Genomic DNA, 27,682 nt, shown 5'->3' on the forward strand with positions numbered 1-27,682 from the left:
GACGGTCCTTAAAAGCAGCATTGTGGGCTAGGCCATATCAGCGGCCACTCAACCAGCTACCAAGAAAGCCACTACCAGCTGCTGCTGCAGTTACAGTTTCCGTACTCAGGCAAGGAAAACAGGAGGAACAGCTACAATCAGGTGGCTATTGTGGCGGATATTTCCTTCTTTCAGGTAGGCTCGAGATGAACTAGGTGAGAGGGCCGCTTGGCTTCAGTTTGCTGAAAGAAAGAAGGAAAGAAAGAAAGAGCGGCGAAAAGCGTTTGTCGTGTGTTGCCGCATCGAGTACATCTAGTACATGTGGGGATGCTTTGGTGGAGTCACCCAGTATGTCCCCTGCTAATGTTGGAATCATTTAGGATATATTAAGATTATTTTTATACAGAAATGTAGTTTTCGTTTGTGTCCGAGAGGCTGTTTTCCAGGATACTACCCCATAGTTAAGCTAGCGTGTGAGAATAACGAGTGGATCTCTTGCCTTTTTGCCTGCTCGCTGCCGTAAAATTTGAGTTAGCTCAGGCTAAAATAAAAAAAAAAATTTAAAAAACAAAACAAAAAAACCCCAGTCCGTCTATACAAACTATTTAGTAAATTCAGGGGTGTATGACTGCATGATAAACTTGTATTTGGTACCAGTGATGCTATAAATGCCAGTCTAACGCTAACGTTAGCCAGCATAGTCTACAGTCGGATATTAAAGTTAAGACTACCATAGAGAGATTTCTGCTTTTGTGTAATATCACTGCTGTCTTGTTTTTTTGTTTTGTTTTGTTTTTTAAATATATACATATATTTATATTAGTGGATTTGTTTTGGAAATTTAGACGGCTAAAACTTCCCATTCCGCTTTAAGACTTTTCTAGAAGTTTCTGTTAAACAGATGCGGAGGGAGAGGTTCACAAGTTAGGGCTCCAGCTGGGATATCTCAGATTGGTCTGTTGACATTAGTTAGCTTCCAGAAAGTGTTCTGGAGAGAAAATAAACACGTTTTCTGTGTGTGTGTGTGTGTGTGCGTGTGTGTGTGTGTGGGGGGGGACTGTAGTTTGTTTAGCACGTTTTTGGTTACTATTGGTTACAGAACGGGGGGGGGGGGTGACAGGAAGTGGCCACTGACTAAGTTCAGCCTATTTCTGCTATTTACTGCTGCTAATCAAGTTTTAATGTTGTTGGGTGACCTCTTTTTCCATTCTTGAAAGAACACCAGGCCAACATGTTTTATTCAAATAAAACGGGTTTTATTTTTATTCCCCCCCTCCCTCCTAAGTTTATGAAGAGTTATAAACTGATAATTGGATTGTCAGCACAGTACATCTGAAAACAAGTTCTTATTAAGCAGTTACTAAAATAACCACTGACTGTTGCCATATGAGGGTCTTTCAAAGCCAGGTTTTGTCTTATTTTAGTAAGGGCCTAATATTAAATAATTAATTATTTTAAAAGGAGCCATGTGACTTAAAGACAGAGGAGTCAGTCCTCCCCAAAGGGTCTAGTTTGGCCCACTGGATGGTTTTGTGTGGAAGATATAGCAAAGTCATTAACTGTTCCAGTTTTCCCATTTAAATGCTGTGTTATTTCAGTATTTTGAAAAAGCTGTTAGTTACTGGTCCAGTCCATTTCATATAACTCTGGGCTGCATGTGGACCCATAAACTGAAATTGATGCTCCTGCTTAAGAAGGTATATAACAATATAACCAGTGATACACTTATTGTGAAATTTGGCTGGTGCGAATTGATTTGTATTTCATTTCTTGGTGGTTCCAAAGTTATTCAAGTCCACCGAACAAGGGAAGTTCGCTTATTTGATCTCAGGAGGAGACACAAATACCTGGTGTTTTTAAAAAAACAAAACAAAAAAACAATTAAAAACCCCCAACACATTACAGAAAAACGGATGGATGCAAATCAAATGCCAATACTCAGTCTGGTTTAAATGCCAGGGTATAAAAATGAGTTTTTAGATGGGTTTTGAAGATGTTGAGTGTTGGAAAACTCCTAATTTGAAGGGGTCTGTACCTGACTTTAGGGGAAGCTACAGGAAAGGCCTGGTCTCCTCTATAAGGGGGGATCAGGCCAGGGATCAGTCATTAAGATGTTTTACAGGAATTCAGTTTCATTTCCAGTCATCTTTAAGTGAGGATCAGCTTCCTCCTTTGGTTAACTAGTAGACCAAATTGGTACAATAAGTCCAGTTCAAACAGGTGGCGGCTTCATTTTTGTTGCGGTATTGCCACATCAGGGCGTATTACCCATTGACGGTCTTCTGATGAACCAAGCCTCTTATGAGGTTTTCGTTGAGTGACGCACTGTTGGTTTGTCGTTCTGTATTGTTCTGAGTTTGACAATTTGATGGCTTGCAGTTTCAGTTTGAAGTCCCTCATGTTATCTTATCAAAGCAAACGTTCTCATTGCTTTGTGTTTTATTTGTTGACATAAAGTAAGTCTCTATACCACTCCTTTCAGTATGCTTTACAGCATGTAGCTCGCCACCTTTGACTTTGATTTTTGTTGCTGACTGATTCCAGCGAATTACTATAGTAACTATAGAACCATTACAACGACATCAAGCTGTCAAGCTATGTTAAACAACACTATTGAGCCTTTGTTGAATATGAAATGAACATTGGTCATTTCCTCCTAAAGCAGAATTCCTGTTGCTGTGTTTGTTTTAGGTTGCATAGGTGAAGAGACATGCAGTCCACAAGTAGAGTGCTGATTACTGGAAAAGGTTGCTTGAATAGCAAAGAGCATGAGCGATGGTCATTGTGATGAGGAGATGGGATGAAAAGAATGTTTAAGCAGCAAACAAAGGCTTTGACACCTGGTTTCACTTTTCTTCACTTCAAAGACGTCTTGTATTTGTTATTTCTGTGGAAGAGGAAAAGCTAAATACCAACAATAGCATAAACCCAGCAGTGGGAGTAGCCAGCACTACCGGTTGTTCCACATTTATTTCTTTTTTTGCCACTGCCCTCTGATCAAGATCATGCAGCTATAATATATAGAAAATCGTCTGCAAAGTGCCACATAGGACCAAGAGGTACAGCAGATGTTGAGGTGTTTGGTTTTTTTATTTTATTTTAAATGAGCTGATGGGTTTATTTATTTAAAAAAAAAAAGAAAAAAAAAGGCTGGATCAGCAAAATTATCCCATTTGCTGAAATTTGGGTTTCTTTGTCCAGCAAGACGACACTCAGTGTTTACTGTAAATGAGGTCTTCTGTGGTAAACGTGTTTCCAATGATAGTAAGTGAGGAGAACAACGCTCCTGTACTGCTTAAAAACAAATGCTTTTGTCATTGCCATGAATAGTTTCAGGTAAGACACAGGCTAGCTGTTGTGTTTAGCTGTCATCTGATTCTCTGTTCTGTCAGATGTAATTTGTGTTATGTCCTGGACTCAGCTGCCTAGAGCCTGTTTTATCCAGTGCTCTTGTCTTGTTAATATCACATTTTTAGTGGTGTTTGAGTGCTCTTGGACGCTGACAGAAATACTTCAGATGCCTTTTTCTGATTACATAGTTGCCCTAAAAACACAACGGCTTTTATAACCCGACTTCCACAGACGCAAACCATAATGCTGAAGTCTAATCTGAGATTTCAATCAGCAGATAAACCCTTGGGCTGGTCTGTGGTGAAATAACTTGGGGGGGGGGTTGTGGAAACAGAAGTCGTAAAAACATTTACGAGACTTCTGTCTGTACCCTCGGCAGCTGCTGATACTAGACTGAATCGTATAATAAATATGCTGTTTCTTCAACACTGATCGTATGTGATGGTCATCATTTTTGAGCTAGAAATGCTCAAAAATGATGGTCTTAAACTGGGTTTTCACGTTCTAATGAAAGGGATTCTGATCATATGTGCTTTTTAAAAAGGATATTTGTACATTTCATCCCAAATTATTCAGTCAGAGTGGACATCTAACCTTCAGTAGGCTAAATAGAACTAAATTGAACAGTTCATATATGCCTGATGACTACTGAGCATCTCCATCTTCACAGGCTTCAATACAAACCTCAGTAACAGCTAGTCTTATTCACCCAATATTTACTTATAAATATATAAATATCTGTAAATGACTATGACAAAAACCAAATAAAACAGTAAGTCATAACATGTACACCTTGAGTGCTCTTAATGTACTGCATATAAAGTGTTTTCACGTTATGTTTAACTCTTCAGTCTAATGTGTTTGAATGTTAGTGAAAACTTGTAGAAACATGCTCTTGAAACTTGGACTCGGGCAATGATTTATGCTCTGTAATGGAATTTACCTGAATGATTATAGCTCAGTCATACACTACGACCAAGAATAGACCACATTCAATAAATGATAATGTCTCAAATGGCACAAAAAATCTGACAGTCCAAATAAAATAGTGTTGCTTGTTTTACTCCTGCTACTTTGTAATCACTGCTTTGGAGGACCACTCCAGTGTTAGAATAGGGGGAAAAATAGTTTCTCCTTACATATAATTCGGATCACAGTTCCACCAAATTCAACAAAAAAAATCTGCAATGTCCATCTTTGTTGAATTTTTCCCTGTTTGTCATCCACTCTTCTTTTAGGTTTGGAAAGCAACTTCTTCTGCTGATACTACTTTTTTCTTCTTCTCCTGCTGCTTCTTCACATTATCTACCTTAATCTAATCAAACCTGCACTTACTTTGCAATGAGAAATTGTAAGTTATGAAAGAATATGTCATCTTACTATATATATATTTTTTCTTCCTGATCGACTGACTTTCTCACAGTTGATAAGGACCTCTAACAAGTTGTAATGTCATTGTTCCCACAACCCAGTAACTCTATGAACAAACAGGGGTTTCCTTCCTTTTAAGGATTTTATTTTCCTGGGGAAAGGACTGCATGCAGAGTACTGACACACAGAATAAGCTGAGGATTTCTAACACTTGTGTAGCTGTATAATGTACCACAAAGTCCCACAGCATACCTGGACATGTCTCAAAGCACACCATTTAAAGAACCAGAAAGTGGACTGTTGTGCAAATATAATAATACACTGAGGATTACAGGGATGCAGAGTACAGCAACTGTAGTTGGTCCACTTATAAATTTAGATTAAGATACTTAATTTGTCATTTTATAAAGAAACAATGAAATTGAATTTGTTTACTTTGTTTCAACCACTGGTAAGGGGTAAAAGCAGCTTTTAACTAGCTCAGTTTCGCTCGTACTGGCAGTATCGTAAAGTATAAATGCAAACAACGATGAATACTCTGCGGCTCTTCAGTAAAGAGTCTCGTTCATCGACAGTTACATAATATTGCTCCTTCAAGGGCGATCTCAGTTGGCACACCAGTATGGCACAGCTGAGAAAACTTAAACCGATGTTGTTGTAATCTCTTGCTGCTCAGCTTGCCTGCATGCGTTTCCTCCAAAGTGTTGTGTTGATTCCTGTTGGGTTGATCTTACATAAGAGAGGTGCACCGAGAGGTCAGGTCATTATTGATTGCTTATTTTTGTCACCCTTTGTCCAAAAATTAGACTCCTGACCCTCATCAGTACACGTGTCACAGGGTAGGTGGTGGGTTTGAGAGCCTTGCCTTGTGGTTTTGATAAGAAATGAAAATGGAAAATTTGCCAGTGCCGTGACTCATTTAAAGTCATGGGAGCTGCCAAGCTGTCAGCAACCTGGTGTACACCCCAAATAGTGTTAACTTTGTTGGACCAGTGGTCAAATTCCAAAGACATTCACTTTGTGGCATCAATTACTGTCTGCCGTAGGGATTTTTACCAGTTGAATGAACTAATTATTATGCCTTGTCTATGATTTCAACACTAGTTAGCTGTAATTCATATTTTAAGGTCTTTAAAATGATTAGGTTTGATTTTTGAATGGTGCAGGAACCAAATTACTGCAGTGTATGGCTATTGTGGAGAAGGTTAGCTTCTTGTATATGCCATGGGATTCATCAGTTGTGAGATTGTGTCCATTATATTTAATTACATTGCACAGCATGTCTCTTTGGGGTTTGTTTGTTTGTTTAATACTCAGTTTTAACAAAAAGATAAAAACTGCATAAATCTTTGTTTTTCAGAAAAAGTTGCTTTTGTAGTGCACTTTTACAATAGCTTATTTTAGGAAAATAGAAAAAAAAATCCTGGTAGTCTGCTGTTTACATTTACAGCCATCACCTTTGCTTAATTGATGCATTATGGGATTGACTGGACCCACATGTGCTTACTCTGAGGCATAAGAGGAATCAAGTTCATTTACATTAGCTGTGTAATGCAAGCAAAGGGCACATGCAAGCATGAATGCACTTTTAATGCTCTGCGCAGTACTGCAAAGCGCATCTCTAGAAGTCGCTTGTGTCCACTAAATCCCAACTGCCGCGAGGGCGCTGGTGATGGGTGAGCAGGTCAGTTATGGCTCAAGTGAGGGAGATAAAAGTAGATATGAGTCAGGACACTGGTTTGTTTTTTTTACAAAACTCAGAAGGTCATCCTTTTTTATATTTAGATTGCGGGCTAAATTAGTGTCAAGTTAGATGGAGGTTGTATGATAAAGTATCAGAGGGAGATTTGGAATTGCTGCCTTACTTGGATACACGAAGGAGAGTTTAGTGCCTGTGCCGATGTCCCCACCAGGAGACACTCGTTGGCACTACTTTGTGCCAAACACCCCCAACCCCCCACATAACAGACACAAACACAATCTATCTGCAAAGGCCACAGGTTATAAATAGCTAACAAATAGAACACAGTGGACTCCAGTAGTCCTCACTGGTTTGTTTTTATATCTTTCAGTACAACAGCTAATGCATCCCTCAATGAAAAGTAGGATTTTGGCCTGTTTTCCTTACAAACACATTAAGGATAAATATGTGGTAGTAGTAGTGCAACAGCCTTTTTGTCCTATAAAATAAAGACCTGAATGCAACCATACAAGAGAAGCTGAAATGTTTCTCACCTTTAAGTAAAATAAGAGTTTCAGAGGGAAATTTGGTAATTTCATCACCCTGGATCCAAAATAAGGACCTGTTCTCACAGTTAGCTTATATTTATAGATCTAGTTTGAACATCAGTACTGAGTTTATAGCTTCTTTTCAAAGTCAGTTTCTGAAAAATGAGTATCGGGGTGTAGTGGAAGAGGCGGGTTTTATAATATAGTATTCATTTGAAACGTGTGGCCGCTCTTGCATATATGCATCTTAAAAAGTAACTTTTGTTTGGTCATAGGTTTCCAAAATATGACACATGGCTCGAAATCAAGTTGATTTACACTTTGAGTCGTTATATTTATGTCTAGGCATTAATGAAGACACTGAAGTTAATCTAAAGAAATGAACTAAAGGCTACAGCTGTTTGTTCACAACTTGACTAGCACGTGTAAAGAACAGGCTTCTAGTAGAGACTATGTATACATATGATATAAAAGAGCTGCTGTGAATCAAAGAGCTGGAGTCCATTGGTAATAGTTCCCTGCTGTTGTCATGCATTGAGGAAGTGCTACACAGTGAATGTAGAAGTTAGTTTGATGTATTTCTTAGCCTTGGAAAAGGTATTCGATTACTTCAGATAATAGTTAATTTAACCATAGTTGCCTGTTTCATCTTGTTTTAGGGGGTAGGGTTAACAGTGCATTCATAAACACACCCACAATAAACTCAATGAAAAGTATGTATTTATTTTTTGCTAATACGTTTTAGGTTTAGCTGAAACTATATCGAATATACTCGATGTATCGCAAGTTTTCCCACGTACAACAGTATAAATTACCATGGCAATGTTAAGCTGTCTGCATGTAATTCAAGTTTTTTTTTTTTTTCCCCTCCCACACGGTGCAAATGCATCATTAATCTCCCCGTCCCAACGTTTGGATTTCACAAGGAGAATGTTGAGCAAAAATGCAGTAATTTGCATAACATGCAGTAAAACTATTGCCGCAAAAGGTAGCAGTACCACAAATTTATTCCACCAACTGTAAACTTATCTACTGAAAAATTAAGAATGTTTTAAACACATGGCAGCATTTCAGCACACACCAAAGAAAACGTTAAATAAACCAGCTCTGATACCTGTGACTGTTCTTGGTCAGACTTTTTTATAGTCACTGTCTAGACTTTTGATTTATAATTTGAGTTCATCACTTTTTTTTTTTATTTCACAGTTTTTATATGTTATATGCTGTAATTTCATTTGTTTTATTTTGTCTAGTGAATTATTACTTGTCGCTATGATCTTTCGTTTGTTTAAGGTTTAGTGTTGATCACAGAAAGAGACTTACTGTCACAGTATTGTCATTTGTGAAAAACTTCTCTGTGCAACTGATGGTTAAAAATGGTTAAAATAAAACTAAATTCATTCAGATTTTTTGTATTCAAAGTAGAAAATTTGGAATGAGTATACCAGTGCAATTTTTCAACATATCATGATATATATCGTTTATCACGATATAGCTATAAAATATCATGATATGAGATTTTCCTTGTATCACCCAGCCCTAGCTGAAGTGACCTAGCTAAACTTGAAAAGTTATTTATTAGCTGTAAGAGTGGTAAGCCAGGTTACGCAATATTTGTTTATTGTGTATTGGAAATGGCAATAAACAAGTTCTCAAGCAATAAAATGCAGCGCATTACCTTTGTAGCTTTCAGTTTGAAGCATGTCAGTGAACAATTGTTGAACTCTTAATTGGAGGATGGATGACCACTTTATTAGTCCTCTTCTTTTATCCTTTATTATTTCTCTCCATTGACTTATTTTTAATTCTGCAGACTTGTTTCATATCCACACAGTCCAATGTCTACTGCTTTTTACGGTGAATATTTCACTAAGATCTAGGTCACAGAAGTTTTATATCTCTCTGCTTGATGCAGGTTTGTAAAGCTACAAAACAAAAATTGTAAATGTGGTGCTAAACTTGGAGGACTTGAATGTCTTCTGATACTTTTAACCAGACCAGTTGTGTCTTGTTTTTCATAACTCTAACCTTAGATCATGATTTAAAAAGAAGGGGAAAAAAGTGATTCATGGTCTTTATAGCTGGCTCCAAAATTCAAAAGAAAAACATGTTTCATACTTTCTCTCTTTTAGCTTCAGGGTGAAGGATGATCCCCCGGTTATTATGCAATTTTGCTTGGGTTGGATTAGCTTACCTTCTCTGTCCCTGGTATTGCTATTTCAGTGCAGTGCAATATTGTTGGGTATTTCCACCCTTTTTAATGCCAGCAGCCCCCTCCCTCCCCTTTACAAGCATACCCCTCTGGACTGGAAGGGCTGTATCTTACTCGTCACACATGGCTGTTGCAGAGTCTTGGGCTTTATCTTGTAACATGTCTTAACAGAACATTACTGTTTCCACAGAGGCCACTCGCACAAGACCCTCAAGTAAAACAGCACCCACAGACAGACAGAACCATGGAGGACTACTACCATATACTAGGAGTCGAGAAAAATGCGACGCAAGAAGACATCAAGAAAGCGTAAGTCCCCCTCGAGTGTTTTGTGCTCCGTTTTCTGCCAGTGTTGACGTTAAATGTCGGCCACTTGTAGGGCGTAATAGGTTAATTATATCCCTCTGTCGCTGTATAAACTGACACAGGGAGAGGGAGAAATGAGAGAGTGCTCTGCAGAAATGTTCCACTCTTCTTCCTGTAACCGTGCTATTGTCAAATACCTTCCACCTTCAATCACCCACCACTGCTCACCCACTGATCAGGCTCGTTCTAGTTAATTATACTTCCTCGGTGGTTTCTCAATAACAGCAGTTTGTTTGGACATGTGAAGAGGAGAGGCAATGCTAATGCTGAGGACAGAAATAAGCCTGCTTCAAATCAGGCATGTGCTCCAGGAGCTCCATTAAGTTATTTTGGGTAATGCGGTGAAAACAAGTAAGAGAGGAGGAAACTATTGAGCAGTATGGATCATCCTAGCCAAGAATAGCCATTTGCCAAAAATATGTTACAGAAAGATGATGTATCACGTTTTTTAACTCTAGATCAGTCTGTACAAACTAGATGAGCCAAGCTCTCTTTGTGGGAAAACCAGGCGAAACTGCAGTTTTCATTAATGATCATTATATTATCATGAAGTTGATATTTATCCAATATCGTGATGATAGATCTACGTCTTTTTTAAAGTTTATTACTAATTAGAAATTATTGGCACACTAACTTTACTAAACCTAAACACTATCTGTTTAAGGTAATGGTTATTAGCATGTCTGCATTTGGCCTAAAATACAACCTCAGAAAGCTGCTGCGATGCTTGGAGACTCATTTATCGTGTCTGTTTATTAAATTTAGTGGGTATTAAATTATAGTCAGAAGCTCTTATGTTAATACAAAGCTCAGTGTTTTGTAATAAGATAAAGTTCACTTTATTCAGCCCAAAAGTTGGGACATGACTGTGTCACAGCAGCCAAAACATTAGATGCAACTTGTAGCAAAATGGCTTTTAATAAAATAAAATCACTCGATAAAATATGACAAAACACATCTAAGCGAGGTTAAAGAAGTGCAAATGAAGCACAACTAAAAAAGAACTTACTGGATAAAAGTCAAAGTATAATACAATATGAAGGTTAGTAAGTAAAGAAAATTTCTGCTGTGGATTTTCCCCGTGAACTTCTGGCTACAAAGATGTCAAAGATGTAGAGGTATGTTGCACAATTACCAACAGTGCTGCATGCATCGCGTCCAACTGAACTGTGACCAGGCTTTAGTCAGCAAGATAATGTCACAGATTACAACAAAGACTGCTGGCTATAGGTCTGTAATGGATTGAATCCCTGGATTGTGTAAAGCCTTGCTGACTTTCAGTCCCTTGTCTTGTTCGAACATCTTTGTGTGTGTGTGCTGCTGCTGCTGAGCTTAAAAACAAACCGCTGATGCAGCGTAAGCCGCTGTGCGAGGCCCGCGCTGATTGTCAATGCAGTGTCAGGCTGTCTTTGTTATTTCTGCTTGGGTGGCGAGAAGGACACGCAGCGTGTGTCTGCTGCAGTCGTGTGAATATGTTTCTGATTGGGGGAGGGGGGCATGTTATCTCTGTCATACATGCGCAAACGATTTCCACCCCTATATCAAGACATGACGACTCGTTCTTGACTCTGTGTGTGTTTTGACTTTATGGTGTTTGTATTTCAGTTACAGAAAATTGGCCCTGAAATGGCATCCAGACAAGAACCCTGAGAACAAGGATGAGGCAGAGAAAAGATTCAAAGAGCTGTCAGAGGCGTATGAAGTTCTCTCAGACGGTGAGACTTCAGAACAAGAAGCTGGTGTATCTCAAGTGCACTGTTTGAAATGAGCTGTATTGAAGCCATTACTGTCTCAGATGTGAAGCTTGTGCTATTAAGGAACAGTGACATTTTGCTCCTGTTGTATAAATACGAGGGTAGAGACATGTTCAAAAAGTGTTGTTGCCATCAACGTGACACATTTTTGGAAACCAATACTAAAAAAACACAATTATTCTGTGCCTCACATTGGGGAGCTATAACAGCTGTAAGTTATTTAGATTATTTTTTGGTTATCACTGTTTTCTGTCAGGTAAAACTGATAGAAAACAGTGATGTGCTTTAGCGTTTCCAGATGTGAAGTTAGATTGTTTTTGCTGTTTTTTCAGCCATTGATTTAGAGCCCAGAAATCTGACATTTTAAGACATAGGAAAGTAGTGAGTTGCCCCTCTAATTTAAATGTAAGCATCATTTTTCAGTTTCATAGCAGACACTGGATCAAAAGATGCAGGGGTAGCTGGGATTTTTAAGAAGTTGTAGCACCACTATCAGGATGGGATAACTGGAATGTAAACTGGGATGATGGGTTTAGTTTTTACTTTCTTTCTTACTTGAAACTATCAATTTATTCTATAGTAGAGATGGCACGATAACACTTTTTTAATGTCCGATACCGATATCATAAATTTAGATATCTGACGATACTGATATGATTCCAATATAGTCTATTTTATAATCAATAAAACTGTTTTCAAATGAATTTTGTTCATACTCAAGTTTTAAAAAAACAAAACACTGAAGCTTTTCTATTATACCTGTGTGAAGAAAAAAAATACACTGCACCCAAAATATTTTGCAGTTCAGCAATACTGATCTTTTTATTTGAACTTTTTGAATAACTTTAAACTTAAGTACTTAAAGTTATATTTAAAAAGTAATTCAAAATGCAATTTTATGCAGATTTTGAAAACTCTTTGATTCTGAAAAAAAGAAGTGCAATATGAGCACAAAATAATGTTTATATTCAACAACTTTTAAAAAAGCAGCTTGTAGAATGTAAAACTTAACATATGTTAGACAAACACGGCATCATGACGCTCATCTTTCATCAAGATGGATGTCAGTGTAATCTGTTTCTGTCACATTTAATCTGAGACTGAATTTTGTGAAATTTCTATACAAAACTTAACCATTTAAAGCCTGAATTAGGAAATACTTGCCAGAAAATTCACATTTTTTGAAAATAGTGTTTATTTAAATTTAATTTGTTTAATTTTTTGTAATTGTTTAAAAAATTAATCGTGTTTAAATTTCCATATATGACATTTAATTTGTATCATATTTGCTTGTTGTTGTTGTTGTTTTTTTTTGTTTTTTTATTGCTTAAATTATGCAATTTTATTTAGGTTTGTCAGGGGGAGAAATTCACACTGATGATGTTTAAGTCCCAAAAACTGGCAAAAAACCCCAAAACTATGTATCAAATATGATACACTAGGCAATAAGGGGTTAACACAAGTATGGGGGGGGTTTCATAGGGTTTTTTTTTTTTTTCCCCAAAAACCATGAAACTCTTTAGTCAGCACCACTGCGTTTTGCAAAGTAAAACTTGAGTCTATCCATTGTATGGTCCGACCGATACTGTATATTGGATCGGTCCATCCCTAGTCTATAGTATGTATTAACACTGATTTTTTTATTTTATTTATTTATTTATTTTTTATATGACTTCACAAAGCAAGATTTGTCAAATCCCCTTTACTGATTAAATTAGTTGGAACAAGTCTTTGAATTATTAATACATAAATAATAAATTAATAAAAGCTTGGTGTGAAACCGAGCCACTCAATTAGTTATTGTGGTCAGTATTAAGATCATAAATGCTTTTGACTGGATTTTCTTTAACACTGTTTAGTTTATCTGGTTTAATTATAATTAAAAAATGTCTGCTGAATTAAATTTACTGCATACTGCTGGTAGTGAATCTGGACTTTTACGGAGGGTCAAACGTGAGAGTATTATTTAGTATTATTCATCTCGTTTAACTTGCTTTAACAATTGGAAGCTAAAATTGTAATTTAAAATAAAAATTCAGTGGACAGCTGTAGTTTGAAATAGCACACTACTGTCTCTAGTCATTTTCTTGGAATTACTTGGTAGTCTTATTCAGTGAAAATTAAAAGAGGCTGTTAGCTTGAGGCCATCATGTGTTAAATCTGGAGTCTTTCGCGATCCTAACAGAGGTTTATAATGCAGAGTTGTTTCTCATCTCATGTAAAGTCCTTCTCTTTCTATTGCAGAAAGCAAGAGGAATGTTTATGACCGATATGGCAAAGAAGGCCTCTCAGGTGGTGGAGGAGGAGGAGGTAAGGAGATATCCGTTAAGGTTTCCATATTCATAAGTTTATCAGTTACTTTATGTATGAAATGCCGACATGCATCAGGTGGAAACAGCTGGACATTTGGTATTTGCATTGGTGCTTTGACAGCTTGTAATGATAGCTGTGTTTGCAGTGTTATCTTTGTTGAAGTGTGGTGCCATTTATAAGCCTTGTTTCTTTTCAATGTTTAATAGGAGGCCATTATGACCACTTCGGCAGCAGCTTCACATTCCGCAACCCCGATGACGTTTTCAGGGAATTCTTCGGCGGCAGAGATCCATTTACAGATTTATTCGGTAAGCCATTTCTGTGCGTGCACTTCAGAGGCACTGATGGGATGTTGTTTTCAGAACTGAAAGAGGGACTGAGGGGATGTGCTTTGGCTATTATTAAACTCATATTTTTATCTAGTCCAGAATATTCACGGATGACCTAAAAATGCTCAGAGACACAGAGCATCCACCAGGCCCCAGTTATCTGTATGTTAAACATAGATTTTTCTATTTCCTAATTAGTTTGCCTATTAGCACACAGCTCCTGCTGTGTAGATTGAGTGTTAGACCCAGGAAGCCTTCAGGAAAGCCTGTTGCTAATCCCCCACAGGACTGTAATGTGCATTTCCAATGCACTAAGCACTCTTCACTTCACCTCACTAAATGTCGCATGAAAGAAAACGCTGAGTATCCCCGCTGGATGTTGGCTTCAACCTCATTACATTTCCTCGGTTAGTTAATTAATTAGGATTTAGATCGTTCATTTTGTGAGCCTTTGTTCACATAATCTTTATGATAAATTCAAACAAATATACACCCACACTTATAGACAGGATTGTTCCATTCTTCATTTTCCTTTGCACAAGTTTAGATGAGTTAAATGAGAGATAAAACTATAATGAGCCTTGTAACAAAGAGTAAGGAGCGAAGAGCTAGTTGATCTTAACTGATTGAAGTCACCGTGTCTTGAGGTGCCATCCAGTTCATCCTTTGAAGATGCCGATATTTGCGTTCAGTGTGATCTAGTAAAACACGTTTAGTTGCTCTACCAGGTTGTCTGCGATTGGAAGGCATGTGTAGTTCACCCTGTGTGCCTCTAAATATGGAGCTCAGACGCAGGCAGACGATGGATTTGAGAGTCTGCATCACTCAACTGGAATGCTTTCAAAAATAGCTTCCGTATTAAAACAAAAGCAGATGTAATAACGGCAAGTGTGTGTCTGTGTGCGCGCTGTGTGTCAGAGCATGTAAAACACGATATAATTCGAACACTCGAGCACGGCTGTGCATTTTGGACTTGACAGGAAAAATTTAAATATTAAAAATCATTAAATATGACGCTTAAATAAGAACCACAGAACTGGAGCTAGAAGGGAGTCGTCATGTTTCATTATGTAAACTTGTGTCCTTCTGAACACGGGTAAGCACAGCTGTTGCTGTTTGCGCTCTTCGGTAAACAGTGAGAGCAAAAATGGCAAACCATGGAGTCTGCATGCAGAAGAGTGAAGTTTATCTGCAGTTAAACTAGAGTTTAAACCTTATTTTGCTTGATTGGTATGCACCCGGAGAAGGTTTTAAAGTCATCTGTCTTAAGTTTATTTAATCTCCGTGTTGGTGTGTTTCTTGGTTTCTATTAACATGGCAAATCAGAGGAAGATTGACATATGTTTTAAAAGCCCATCAAGCCTGGAGTCCTGACTGTCCAGCAGCTGGTCCGGTGGATCACTCGGCTACCGCGGAGCGTCCAGCAGACTGCGGGCGGGGTGTGTTTGGAGACAAAAACAGAATCGCACAGTGCTGAGGGCCGAGCTGCCTGCCAAGAACGGCACACTCTTATTCTCAGATGAAAATGTGAAGACGTGGACGAGGAGCAGATGACTGTTTTATACTTCGGGACAGCTGCTTTTAAAACACAGCTTATATAATTCAGTTTTCTAAACTGTTTTCATATATTCAGACCGCCTTGTTAAATCCCCCCCTGCTTTTGTACACTGTGATACTGCCCTTTCACTTTCTTCATGCTCTGTGAGGTGTTACACAGGCGTGGCACATTCTTGGCTGTTTAATCTCCAGTCTGCGCTTGACATCTCTTTTTAAGTTCTGCCAGAGTACATGAGCACGAGAGCGTGTTCCTTCTACTTAAGAATGACTCAGCTTTTCTTCCAGCTATCTGTATGTGCACCACTGTAACAATAATTAAATCACAGTCCGAGTGTTTAAACGGCCTTCCTCAGCACTCCCTCTAAGGTCTTTAAGGTAAATGGACAGTAATGTGGTTGCAATAGCAGTCAGCAGATACTCTTTATTTTAGGCTTTCAGTCAGAGGGAACAAGCAAAGCTTTCTTGCCACTGCCTCAGTACATTCAAGGTTGAAGGAGGAGTCTTCTTTCAGCAAATGGTGCCAGTGATCCAGCCTTATCCTGCTGGGCTGACCCAGATTGGCAGAGCACAATTAGTAGGGCGTCCACAGGGCTTTAGGAGGAGAATTAGTGGTCGGCACTTTTACAGTTTAGGGATAAGATTGTTCCAGAAATTGCAAACGGATGCTCTGATATTCACCACAGCCTTAATTTGTTTTAAAAATTTGTATCAGGTACTTAAATATTTTAGGAGCTGGCAACTGGCTGGCTGTACTCGAGGGAAAAAACTGTACTTCCTGTCCAGCTCCAAAGAACCACACTTAGTTTGAGACTGCTGGAAGGAGAGCAAAGCTAAAGATATTCCTGACTTTATCCTCTTGTGAGCAAGTGCCTCTCACCTGACCTCCTCAGAATAAGATGATATTTTTTGCATAATGATACTCAAAAAACAAACAAACCAAAAGCCAACAAATTAAAGGAACACCTAGAAAATGCATCAGATCTCAGTTGGGAATAAAAACATGCTGAATGTCTGAAATTATCAGCCTACAGAGGACTGAATTAAAAAAACACACCAAAAATCAAAGTGAAAGAAATGATGCTGCAGGCTAGTCTGTTTAGCTAAAATTTCATTGCAGCAACTGAGAAATGGTCATTTATATAGCCTCCATGTGTCTGCCCTGGGGTTTCTCCTCCCAGACCTGGACCAGGTAATCACTGAACCCTTGGGCAGTTTGAGATGAACCCTGGTAGCATCAGATGGACTGAAACATGATGTCTCAGAGATGTTATGTTGGATTTAGGTCAGGCCAGCATGGGGGGCACTCAGTACTGTTGATTCCTTCATCCTCCTGGAACAGCCTGAATATATTCTACCCACATGAGGCCGGGCATTATGTACCACGAGGAACCCAGGACCCACTGTACTAACACTGGGTCCAAAATTCTCCCAATACCTGATGGCAGTCAGGGTACCGTCCACCATGGATATGTATCCCCACATTATCACTGACCTACCATCAAACCGGTCATGCTGAATGATGATGATGATGCGGTCATCATAACATTGTCCACGTCATCTTCAGACCCTTGCACATCTGTCACATGTGCTCAGGGTAACTTGCTCTCATCTGTGAAAAGCAGAGGGCATAAGGGCATCTCTCTTCAAAGTCTCTGTTATCTCACCCCAACCGGTCGCAGCAGATGGCCGCCCCTCCCTGAGCCTGGTTCTGCCGGAGGTTTCTTCCTGTTAAAACGGAGTTTTTCCTTCCCACTGTTGCCAAAGTGCTTGCTCAAAGGGGGTCATATGATTGTTGGGTTTTTCTCTGTATCTATTAAGTGCCTTGAGGCAACTTTTGTTGTGATTTGGCGCTATATAAATAAAATTGGATTGAATTGAAGTAAACTTAATGGGATAAATTAGGAATTATGTTGTGTTTCTTACAAAACACAAAAGTGCTCAGCCAGACTAAAAAAACAAGAAGTTTTAGTGCACAGGCATATTAATAAATAAGACAGAATAAAGGAACTGAATAAAAGGCGTTTCGCTTGTAATGAAACTGTGTGTGACGTCTGAAGTACAGAAATAACACCATATAAGACACATGTTGAGCTAAAAATGTTAGAGCTCTTGCAACTGGCGTTTGAGCTGTGCAGGGGTCTCTCTCTTCCGGAAGATGATTGAATTAAAAAGAAATAAAAATGTTTTAACACTCTGAGTCGGTTTTCTCTGTTCTGTCACGGGGACAAAAGAATCGGGGTTAATATGGTGTAGCTGCCAATTCTGGTATTTTGTGGTACATGCCAGTCTGGCTCCACTGTGGGAGAAGTGAGAACAGGCCCCGCTAGAAAATGTTGGCCCTTGAGGCCGGCCCCATGAAGTCTGTTTCCGTTTGGTCTGAGACATTCACGCTGGTGGCCTGCTGGAGGTCGTTTTGCTCTGGCCGTGCTTATCCTGCTCCTCCTTTCACAAAGGAGCAGTAATAGTCCTGCTGATGGGTTAAGGACCTTCTACGGACCCGTCCAGCTCTCCTAGAGTAAAGTCTCCTGCTCGTGATACTGGTGACTGGGTGACAGCAGACAGTTTGGCAGTGATGTGTCCATTTAAGCGAGCATGTATACCATAACAAGGTGAAAGTGATAACATGTCAGATTAAACGTGGAGTTTTGTCCCTGCTCCTGAAAGATGTTCTGTGTTACTCACAAATTACTCTGATTTCATTCACAGCTGATGATCCCTTTAATGATTTCTTTGGAGGCAGTCGCAGTCACCAGAGGGGGCCAAGGATGGGTGGATCGCTCTTTGGTTTTGGGGGCTTTCCAGCATTTGGAGGTAGCTTTGGGGGATTTGATTCAGGTGAGTACATAGAGAGGATTATTGAACAAAAGAGGAAGAATTTCCCTATTTTAGTTCTCTTCTCTAATGTTTGTCTTCTGTTAGGTTTTAGCTCATTTGGAGACATGGGTGGGGGAGGATTCACCTCCTTCTCTTCATCATCATTTGGCGGCGGGGGAGGAGGAGGAGGAGGAGGAGGAATGGGTAACTTTAAATCTGTATCAACCTCCACCAAATTCGTCAACGGCAGAAGGATTACCACAAAACGGTACCCAAATGTTCAACTCTGCAATCTTTATAAGACTTCTGGCATTATCCCGTCTTCTTGATTTCCAAAGTGTATTTTGTCTTTTTATTTATGGATTTATTTTATTTTATTTTTACGTTTGACAGGATCGTTGAGAACGGCCAGGAGCGGGTTGAAGTGGTAGAGGATGGTCAGTTAAAATCTCTAACTGTTAATGGTAAGGAGCAGCTCCTAAGACTGGATAACAAGTAATTATCTCGCCTCAACATAGTTTTGTCATCTGGAAATCTCCGGCAGTCGGTCTCTCCTCTCTGTGTCCTCCTGCATCTCATTTCCCAAAGAACAATTTTCTCATTTTAGTTTAGCTGTGAGGGGAGGCAAGAGACATTTCCACAGTATTTGTATATTTGTATTTATTCCATTATTTTTGTGGGACCAGCTTGCTGGGAATTGTTTTTGTTTTCTACAGTAAATTGAATTTTACTTTAACTTCTGCGACAGAGCTTGGTACGTACTATACGTATATATAAATATAAATAGTTTTTTTTTCCTTTCGGGGTGTATATTGTCTTTGTTGTTGGAGGGGGGGAAAAGGTAACACAAGATGCTGTACATTTGACTTATGCATGTCATTTTTGCTCTTTACATTTGACCAGTTTAACAAGTGAATGAGGAAAGCTTAACCACCTCACCCTAATGTCTTTAACTTGGACTTCACCTTGCTAACCTGTTTGCTATTACCATGTTCACGCGTGTGTAATAATATGAACAGATCATTAATAAATTAATTGTAACAATGTGCATTTTTCTCACTTTTGCATTTTTGTGTATTTTGGGGGGAAAGGACACACAGTGTGTTTTTGGTTTGTTTGTGCATGATCGCCGATTCCCAGCACTGTTACCAGACGCACAGGGTCTTTGTACAAAGAACAGCAAAATAAAAAGTTCAGATTTAGATAATAAACTTTGTGCAACGTGAAGGGAAGTGCTGCTGCAGTCACCCTGGTGTCTGTGTGATGCTTTTTCTTTGCTTGAGTGACTTTCTTTATTGCCTCACTCTTCCTGGATGTGTGAGTCTTCTGCTTGCGCCCGTTCACTGTTTAAAAGCTGCTTCACACAACCGCAATAAAAGAAACCACAGCGGCTGCTTCTTTCGCACACTCACTCTCAGTCAGAGCTCACCTTGTGCTTCATTTTGTAACCCACTAATGCCTCAGTTTCAGTGCAGGTCACTACACAATGCACTGTTTGCTTTTCACTAAAATAATGCTCCTAATCATTTTTCCAAGAGATCATGAGGAAAACAGCAAAGATAACACACCCTGATTATTTATTTTTATTTTTGGTTTTTTTCCCCCCTCTCATAGGTAAGCTTTACTTTTAGGTGAAATTGAAGCAACAGCCTCCCTTCTATTTCATTTCCACCTCTGCCTCACCCTTTATAGCAGTTTAATGCGCTATTGTAAAAGTGCTGATAGTGGCCCTGATCTGATCCAAGGTAGAAGTAACTGGGCTGATCAGTTTGGTAAAAGCTGTGTCAGATAATAGCAGAGAAAGTCCTTGATTACAAGCACACAAACATGTTGTGTTCGGAGCCATTAAAGGTAGGTGTGTGTGTGCGCGCTTGCACAAACATTTGCCATGATAGACTCAGTTAAACTGGGTTATGTGTATGACTGCAGTTTGTTTTGAGGTCACTGTGCACAGAGTATGTGTGTGTTAAGGAATGTGCTCGGGGCTAGTTTATTTACACAAGCCCCGCTGCATATTTTTGCAAAAGAGCAATCAGGAGTGGGAAAGCAAAGAAGAAGCAAAGGGCAGGGTGAGGCTTTAAAACTGAAACGTTGATGCAGAAACACACCATTTGGTGCCTGCGTTTCTGTTTCAGTGCTGTGAAGACCACCTATCATCCTATTTGACGCTTTCACCCCCCCTCCGCAAACCGCTGATTTCAGATGCGCGTGCGCAGTCCTGTTGCTAGGTGACATTGCAGCCCTGTATGCTCTCTTTCTCGTTTTCCCACTCATATCTCTGTATGTGTAAATGTGCTGCATACATTAGGGATTGTTGTTGCTAATGTAAATGAGGATTATTAAACTGCACCAAGAAGCAACGAAAATTTGGACACCACATTTGATCACATTGATGTGATCTCGATGTCCTGTGGTGGTCTAATATATATATATTTAAGCGATTAAGCCCTTTAAAAGAAGAGCGGAAGCGACTAAAAAAGGTGTTACCTGAGCAGGGATTTTCTGTGGTACTATAGCTCCCCCTCCTGGACACTCGGGTTGTGTAATTGATTAGATTAACTACAGTTCCCAGAACACCGGCGCTCTAAACAGGAAGTATAATTTTGCCGCTGCTTTAGGGACTTTTTCTTTTTATATTGGCACTATTTAAAGTAATAAAGTATGCCGAATGATCTATCAGCCATCTGTATTGATGGTATATCAATACATGCACAGACGGTTATCAGAGGATTATTGTGATAGCGTGAAAAGCTAAAAATGAGGTAAATCTTAATCAGGTTCCGCTATAAAAAGCCTATTTTTGTTTGTTGGCTTTTTTTTTTTAGTCTCATTTATTCTTGTTTGTTAGCAAAAAGTTTACCTGGTGCAAGTCTAAAATGTGTTCATCTATAATATATGCTTGGATTAAACACATTTTGACGCCTTGAATGATAAAAAAAAAAATTGAAAAATTAATTATCTACTTGTGTTGGTAATATTTTTTTATTTAACCTTTATTTATACTTGTTGTCCCATTGAGACGCAATGTCTCATTTACAAGAGAGACCTTTTCCCGACAAACATTAAAATTTCAACAATAAAAGATACAATAAATTACCTTGCTGCTTATTTTATTTAAATTAAAAAATGGGCCTCAATGTGTAGAATTTGGTGAAAATGCCGCATTAAATAAAGAATATAAATTAAATTAGCTTCATGATGTTTCCTATTAAAGAAGATTAATTGTTGCTTTTTTTAAACCGCACGTTTCAATGTGAAGGTGGCCACTAGGTGACGCTGTTTGTGAGCAATAGACAGCAGGACGTCATGATTTCTCTGAGAGCAAAAGCTCACAACATCTGGAGCCTTATTGAAATAAATGGAGCAACAAGTGACATATGTGTCTTTTAGATTAAATTCAAATAAAACACAGAAGAAGTCCATCGGTGTTCATAATTTGAATATCAAAACAGTTTTGCAGTAAAAATAAAGGCCCTTTATTTCTGTAACAGGCCATTGTAGTGATTAAGGTGTGAAGACCAAGGTCCTGCAGCTCTCTTTCTCTCCATCCATCTATTCCAGTATGACACGTTACTGTGATTTCCTGTCCCATGTCATGAGAGATGGCTTCCTGTTGGCTGAAAGCAGCGTCCTGTTTTAATCCCCCCCCCCCTCTCTCTCCGCCTCGCCCGCTTGACAGCTTAGCATGAAACCTGAAACCATTGGTCACTTTATGAACGATGGCAAAGATAAGCTGCCAGTTTCCCTTTGGCTGTGTCTCTACAAGACTGTATCTCCCTGTGCTCTGCAGCAGAGTCGCATCAGCGCGCCACCAGATGTCTCGAACCTGGGGAAGGTGGACTGTTGAAAATAATCTGGTCTGTGGTTGTAGTTGTCATGTAGGGTTAACTTCCTTCTGAACAGTGATTTATTTTAAGCTTCCACAGTTGACAACTAAAGCTCCAGCCTGCTGCAAGTAAGGCTGCCTTTGTCAGTCACACATGGATTTTGTGTCTGTGTGCGTTTGCGTGTTAACCTGGGCGTTTACGCCTGTGCTCCTGCATTTCAGTCTAGACGGTGTGCTTCAAGCAGGCTTTATACACACACACACACACACACACACACACACACACACACACACACACACACACACACACACACACACACACACACACACACACACACACACACACACACACACACACACACACACACACCATTGTTCAGCCTGCAGACAAATGACAGGCACTCTCAAGACAATAGCTGCAAATGAAAGCATCCAGGAACTCAACTGTGTTCACTCAAATGAAGTCCTTGATCCAGAAAATAAAAGGCTGCCTTTATGAACACACACACAAAAAAATCTCATTATCATCACTGCTTTTTGATATTGTTGTTGTTGAAATTAATTAACTGCTGATGGATTATGGAACTTGATAGCAGAAGGAATCTTATCACTGGACCTCTAATGGATGCAAATATTGATCCCCAGGAGTAAAGGAGGCTGGGACGAAGCACGCACCCTTGAAGTCGCATGCATTTTAGCTTAATCCAGCCGTCTAACCTCACCTGATAGGATCATGAGACAAATGCAGGTTGGGATTAGTCCCCCCGCCCGCACACCCCCTCCCTTCAAACTGCAGCCTTGAGAATAAAGCCACCAATTGTCCTGTTGTCTGGTGGTCTGCTGGGAGCAGGTGCCTCCATGTGGGGGTCAGCTCGTTTACATCTTTGTGTGTGTGTGTGTGTGTGTGTTCAGTTTAAAAAAAAAAAAAAAAAAAAGCTGATTTGTAAACTCTAGAGTGAAGAAATTCAAGTCTGGGGTTAAAACGGGCGCCTAAAGTTTAGAGAAAATAACTACATTCAGCCAGTTTTAACCTTAAAGCATTTGTGACAAAAAAGAAATTGGGCTTGGGTCAGAATGGATGACCCGCAGTAATAAGGTCCCTATTCAGAGGGAATAGAAATCCAGCAAAGGTTTTTTGTCTCTGTTAAGGCCTGAGCTCAAGCAGTCGTGTTTGATTGCCTCTAAACCCCCTTGAGCACCACCTGAAAGCATCTGAAGATCTCCTTCTAAAAATCCCATCGACCTAAAGCGAAGAGAAAACATGGAGGACACCTTTAGAAAGATTATGTTTATGCTCGCGCAGGTACAGTAGATGGTGGCTCAAACGAAGCTGACGGGCCTCTGATGACTTCTGATGAGTTTAATGCTGGACTGTTACACGCTGTGCAGGGGATTTTCTATTTTTATTTTGTATTTTTTGGGGGGTGGGGTGCTGCTGCAGACCCTCCTCTAAATGGGACTGGGTTCAGCACGGCGAGCATCTGGCCTCCTTTCTTCTCCTCTCCACTGCCTTAATTACACAACACAATAGCGATGAGATCTGCCTGTAATCTCCCAGCATAATAAGTCCCCCCCTTCCAACCCACCCTCCCTCCCTTCTCCTATACCCTGCCTGCCACTAATTCAATATAAATGTAAATTACCTAGAGAAAAGAATAACCAAATCTCATTTTATTTACATGACTAATCACAATAAAGTCGGGCAGATGAAATATGAATGAAATATATGGTTGGGGTGTGAAAGAAAAAGGGGTCCGTGTAGCCTTGGGGACTCTTTGAACCTCTCGTTTTATCTCATCTTTCTTGTTTCTTGTTGGTTATATCAATATACCTTTTGGACTGAACTTGGTGTAATAGATGTGTGTATCTAGTTTTTTTTCCCCACCCCTCTCTCTCGCTGCCTGATTGTATTCACACTGCCAAGAGCATGAGAAGGTAATATGTTTTCCTTTCAGCTCACTTCACATCTCATGTCAGAAGGCTGGAATTCTCAGAGGCTACGTGGGGGGTGGGGTTGGGTGGGGTGGGTTTAATGTTGATTTAAACACCTCGGGCAAACCATCCAGACAGCGAGGAGCTTAGGTGTGATTCATTGCCATTCTGCTCTGCTCACACCCACAGACGTCTCAGCTGAGGACCCCATGGAGGACATTCGCCGCCGCAGACAGAACACGCTTCCTGGCCTGGGCTTGCACCAGCGTCACCTGAGGAACTCTGCCCAGAACCCACCAGAGGAAGAGGGGGAGAGCCCGGGACAAACGAGAGGTCCGCCCACCCGCCCGTGTAGGGCTGATTAATTACCAGCACACATAGGCCCACCCCCTTTAAAGAGCAGAGTCTTAATAAGCGCAGCTAATTGTCTGCTTTTGTGTTTGATGGCCACACAAAGGAGGATGACGAAGAATGGCGTGTTTGATTGGCAGATGTAAACAGAGAGGACAGAGATGTTCATTAGGCAGCTCTGTTCTAGCTCGCAGTAACGACCAGGGGTCAGAGTCCACCCTCTGTTTTCCTTCATAGGGTCAGGAAGTCATGCACAAAAGCTGAGCAATTATCTGCAACACGCAGCCGCTGAATGCTTTATAATAGCGGCTTTGTTAGTTAAGGAGGGGACTTTTAATTTCACTGTACATAGTTCCTGCTGCGACACAAACAAAGGCCCTAATTCTCTCCCTGAGATAATGACACAAACTACTTAAATATGGGTCCTCAGAGAGAGGAGTGGTTTTAAGTGCTGCTGCAAACTAAAGCTCAGAGTTTTAACTGCGAGTAGGAACCCTTCATACTGCTACAGGCAGCCTCTGATATATTTAATGATAGGTGATCAATCCTTTACAAAGACAGCTTTTAGTTGCCAAGTCATTAACAGCTTTAATTTGAACAAAAACCAGGAGAAAAATGCTGATAGGCCCATCCAAGATTTCTCTTAATTTCCACTTATGCATTACACCTAGAGGAGCTACTCGCTCATGAAGCTCCCTGCACACCGTTTTTGTGCTGATGTTAAAGATTCCACAGAGCATTGCTGACTTTTACACATCATCCTCCTCAGGACTCAGAGACCCCACTCTGTAACTTTATGTGATCTGCTGCTTTGTGGGTGTGGTTCCTAAATGCTTCCACTTTACAATATTGCCACGTGATTATCGAATATCTAGGTGGGAAGAGATTTAACAAACTGACTCACAGTATTATGCTTGAATTTAACAAGCTCATTACAACAACCCATTCTTTCACAATTGTTTGTAAAGGCACATTGTGTGGCTACCTGTCAGGTTTCTTTAGTTTTTATTTTTTACACTTGTGGCAGTGGGACTGAAAATACCTGAATTCAAAGAGTAAGAAGTGTGACATGATACTGTTGTCCAAGGATACAAGGGAGACAAAAACTTTAATCTACTTTCACCGGGAAACTTTGTTAGCTAAACCTTTTCAAGCCAATGACGTAGCAGTAGCTCACTGCATTTATGTAAACAGTCAAATGCTGATAAAGTTCAAACTGAGCATTAAAATGGGGAAGAAAGGTGATTTAAGTAACTTTGAACGTTATTTCAGTAACAGCTTATATACTGAGATTTTCCCACACAACCACCTCTGCCTAGTGAGCAGTATTTAGTTAGCTGAGAATGGCCAGACTGCTTCAAGCAGTAAGGAAAGCACCTTAATACCTTAGTTGTCTGCAGAGGAGCATCTCTGATAAGCAGATAGGCTACAGCAGCAGAAGACCACACTTGGTGCCACGTGACCAACATGGAAACACTGATTTATCCTGCCTTGTTTTGAAAGTTCAGGCTGGAGGCGTTGGTATAATGCTTTATGGGATATATTTTTTTTAGCAATTAATTTAAATCCACAGCCTATCTTAGTGTTGTTGCAGACCATGTCCATCCCTTTATGACCACACATCATTAAACACATCATTAAAAGGAGTTCATTGTACTCAAATGGCCTCCACAGCCACCAGATCTGAATCCAATGAAGCATCTTTGTGTCGATATGACCCAAAATCTCAGAGGACTGTTTGACTCTATGCAGTTAATGCAATTAAGGCAGTTCAGAAGTAAGACAACAAACCTGTATAAGCAAGCTGTGACGCTTCATGTCCAGTGATTGTGATTCATTATGAATGTGTTGCTTAGTGTATTTCTCCACAGTAACTGGACTACTCAGTGAAATCTGAGTCATTTTCTAAGAGTACTGAAGCTATGAGCTCAAAAAAGCCTCGTAACTCATGAAGGACACAGGCACACACTGATCATGATCGAAAACTAAGTCCAGCCATCTCACTAACCTGGCTGTCTTAGAAAATCCTCAGTATCTCTACTGCTTCTATCCAATAAAGACACATTCATTTAAAACTCTTATAAAAGCATCGTCAACAATCAGCAGGAGGGGTGTAGTGTAGTGTAGTGACGTGAACTCTTTACAGTCTCTTCCCAAATCTGATGCAGTTGAAGTTTTTCTGCACATTTTGCTTGAATCACCACAAGAACGGTGGCTCACTGTGCTCCCGAGCTGTTATGTCTCGGGAAATTTATATGACAGGCACACTGTGACCAAGCTAATCCACTTTTAAGAGTCCTGCAAGTGATTTATTCACATTAATAAAACTATTATTTACAACTCATAACGTTTAAATAAGCTAAAAAGTGAAAGTGAGAATAAATATGATGATTCTAATGATTTTTCCCCGTTTTCTTTTAATTTGAAGGACACACAGACAACAAGAGGAAGAAACTGTGGCTAAAGGAGGCAGAATCCAAAAAGAAAAGAGCTCCTCGACACTTCCCGTGGTTCAGTGGATTTGGTGCCTTCTTTTAAACGCTTACACACACACACATAGCGGTCGGCAGAAGTGCCATCCATCAATCACATGTGGCATTAGTTCATCCTCGCTTTGTATCAGGGGCCCAGCAGCCCCACCGTTGCACCACATCTCTCTCTGTTTATCAGCTGCAGACCTCACTTCAACGTTTTGTCTTCTTCTGTTCGAGATACATTTTAGTAGCTGTTGCTGTATTTATCGCGTGGATGTACAGAGAACTTAAATTACTCTCTTGAACTTTTCCACTGTTTGCAGCGTGTTTTTTGGGGGAGTGATTTTGTGTTTGAAAGGGTTCAAGTGGAAGTAGAATTACAGTATCGAGCCTTGTTTATAAGAAGCATGAAAATTACTGGGCTAATACTGTGCAGCGTGTGAGAATAAGCGAAGGTCAAAACTATTCAGCCAATCCTTCGTTCAGCAGAGACAAGGCGAGAGAGTAAAATGAGAATGAAAGAGAAGAGTGAGCTTTATTACGGAGGGACTGACGTTTCTTGCTCACTCCCACATGAAAACTCAACAACTCCATCCACTCTTTACCTCTGCTTCCACGTCAAAGCCAAAAGTCCTTATTAACCCCTCTCAAAGTGTTGTGGTTTTTTGTAGGACTCTTTGTATTTAGTGGATTCAACAACATGTGGGTGTTTTTGTAAAAGATGCATCCTTGACAGCTTGTTCTCATGATGACTGTGAGTGGAAAACATCTGAGAAATGTTCATTTTTTATGGACTCTTAAAATTAAATGCTTAAAGCAAAACA

At 39.8% G+C, this 27,682-nt stretch overlaps 1 protein-coding gene across 2 annotated transcripts; it reads left to right on the plus strand.

The window, feature by feature from the left end:
• dnajb6b (DnaJ heat shock protein family (Hsp40) member B6b) lies at positions 1–27,682 on the plus strand. 2 transcript variants are annotated; one of them, XM_026179791.2, is made up of 10 exons: positions 1–141; positions 9,333–9,451; positions 11,114–11,223; positions 13,507–13,572; positions 13,782–13,883; positions 18,168–18,296; positions 18,381–18,543; positions 18,669–18,739; positions 24,223–24,366; positions 26,813–27,682. In XM_026179791.2, exons 2-10 carry the CDS (start codon positions 9,387–9,389, stop codon positions 26,920–26,922), a joined length of 960 nt encoding a protein of 319 aa, XP_026035576.2. In that variant the 5' UTR covers positions 1–141; positions 9,333–9,386; the 3' UTR covers positions 26,923–27,682. The 2 variants fall into 2 exon arrangements, with proteins under 2 accessions (XP_026035576.2, XP_026035575.2); XM_026179790.2 differs by having other exon boundaries at positions 19–174.

Source organism: Astatotilapia calliptera, chromosome 9, assembly GCF_964374335.1.
Source record: "Astatotilapia calliptera chromosome 9, fAstCal68.1, whole genome shotgun sequence".
Lineage (NCBI taxonomy): Eukaryota > Metazoa > Chordata > Actinopteri > Cichliformes > Cichlidae > Astatotilapia > Astatotilapia calliptera.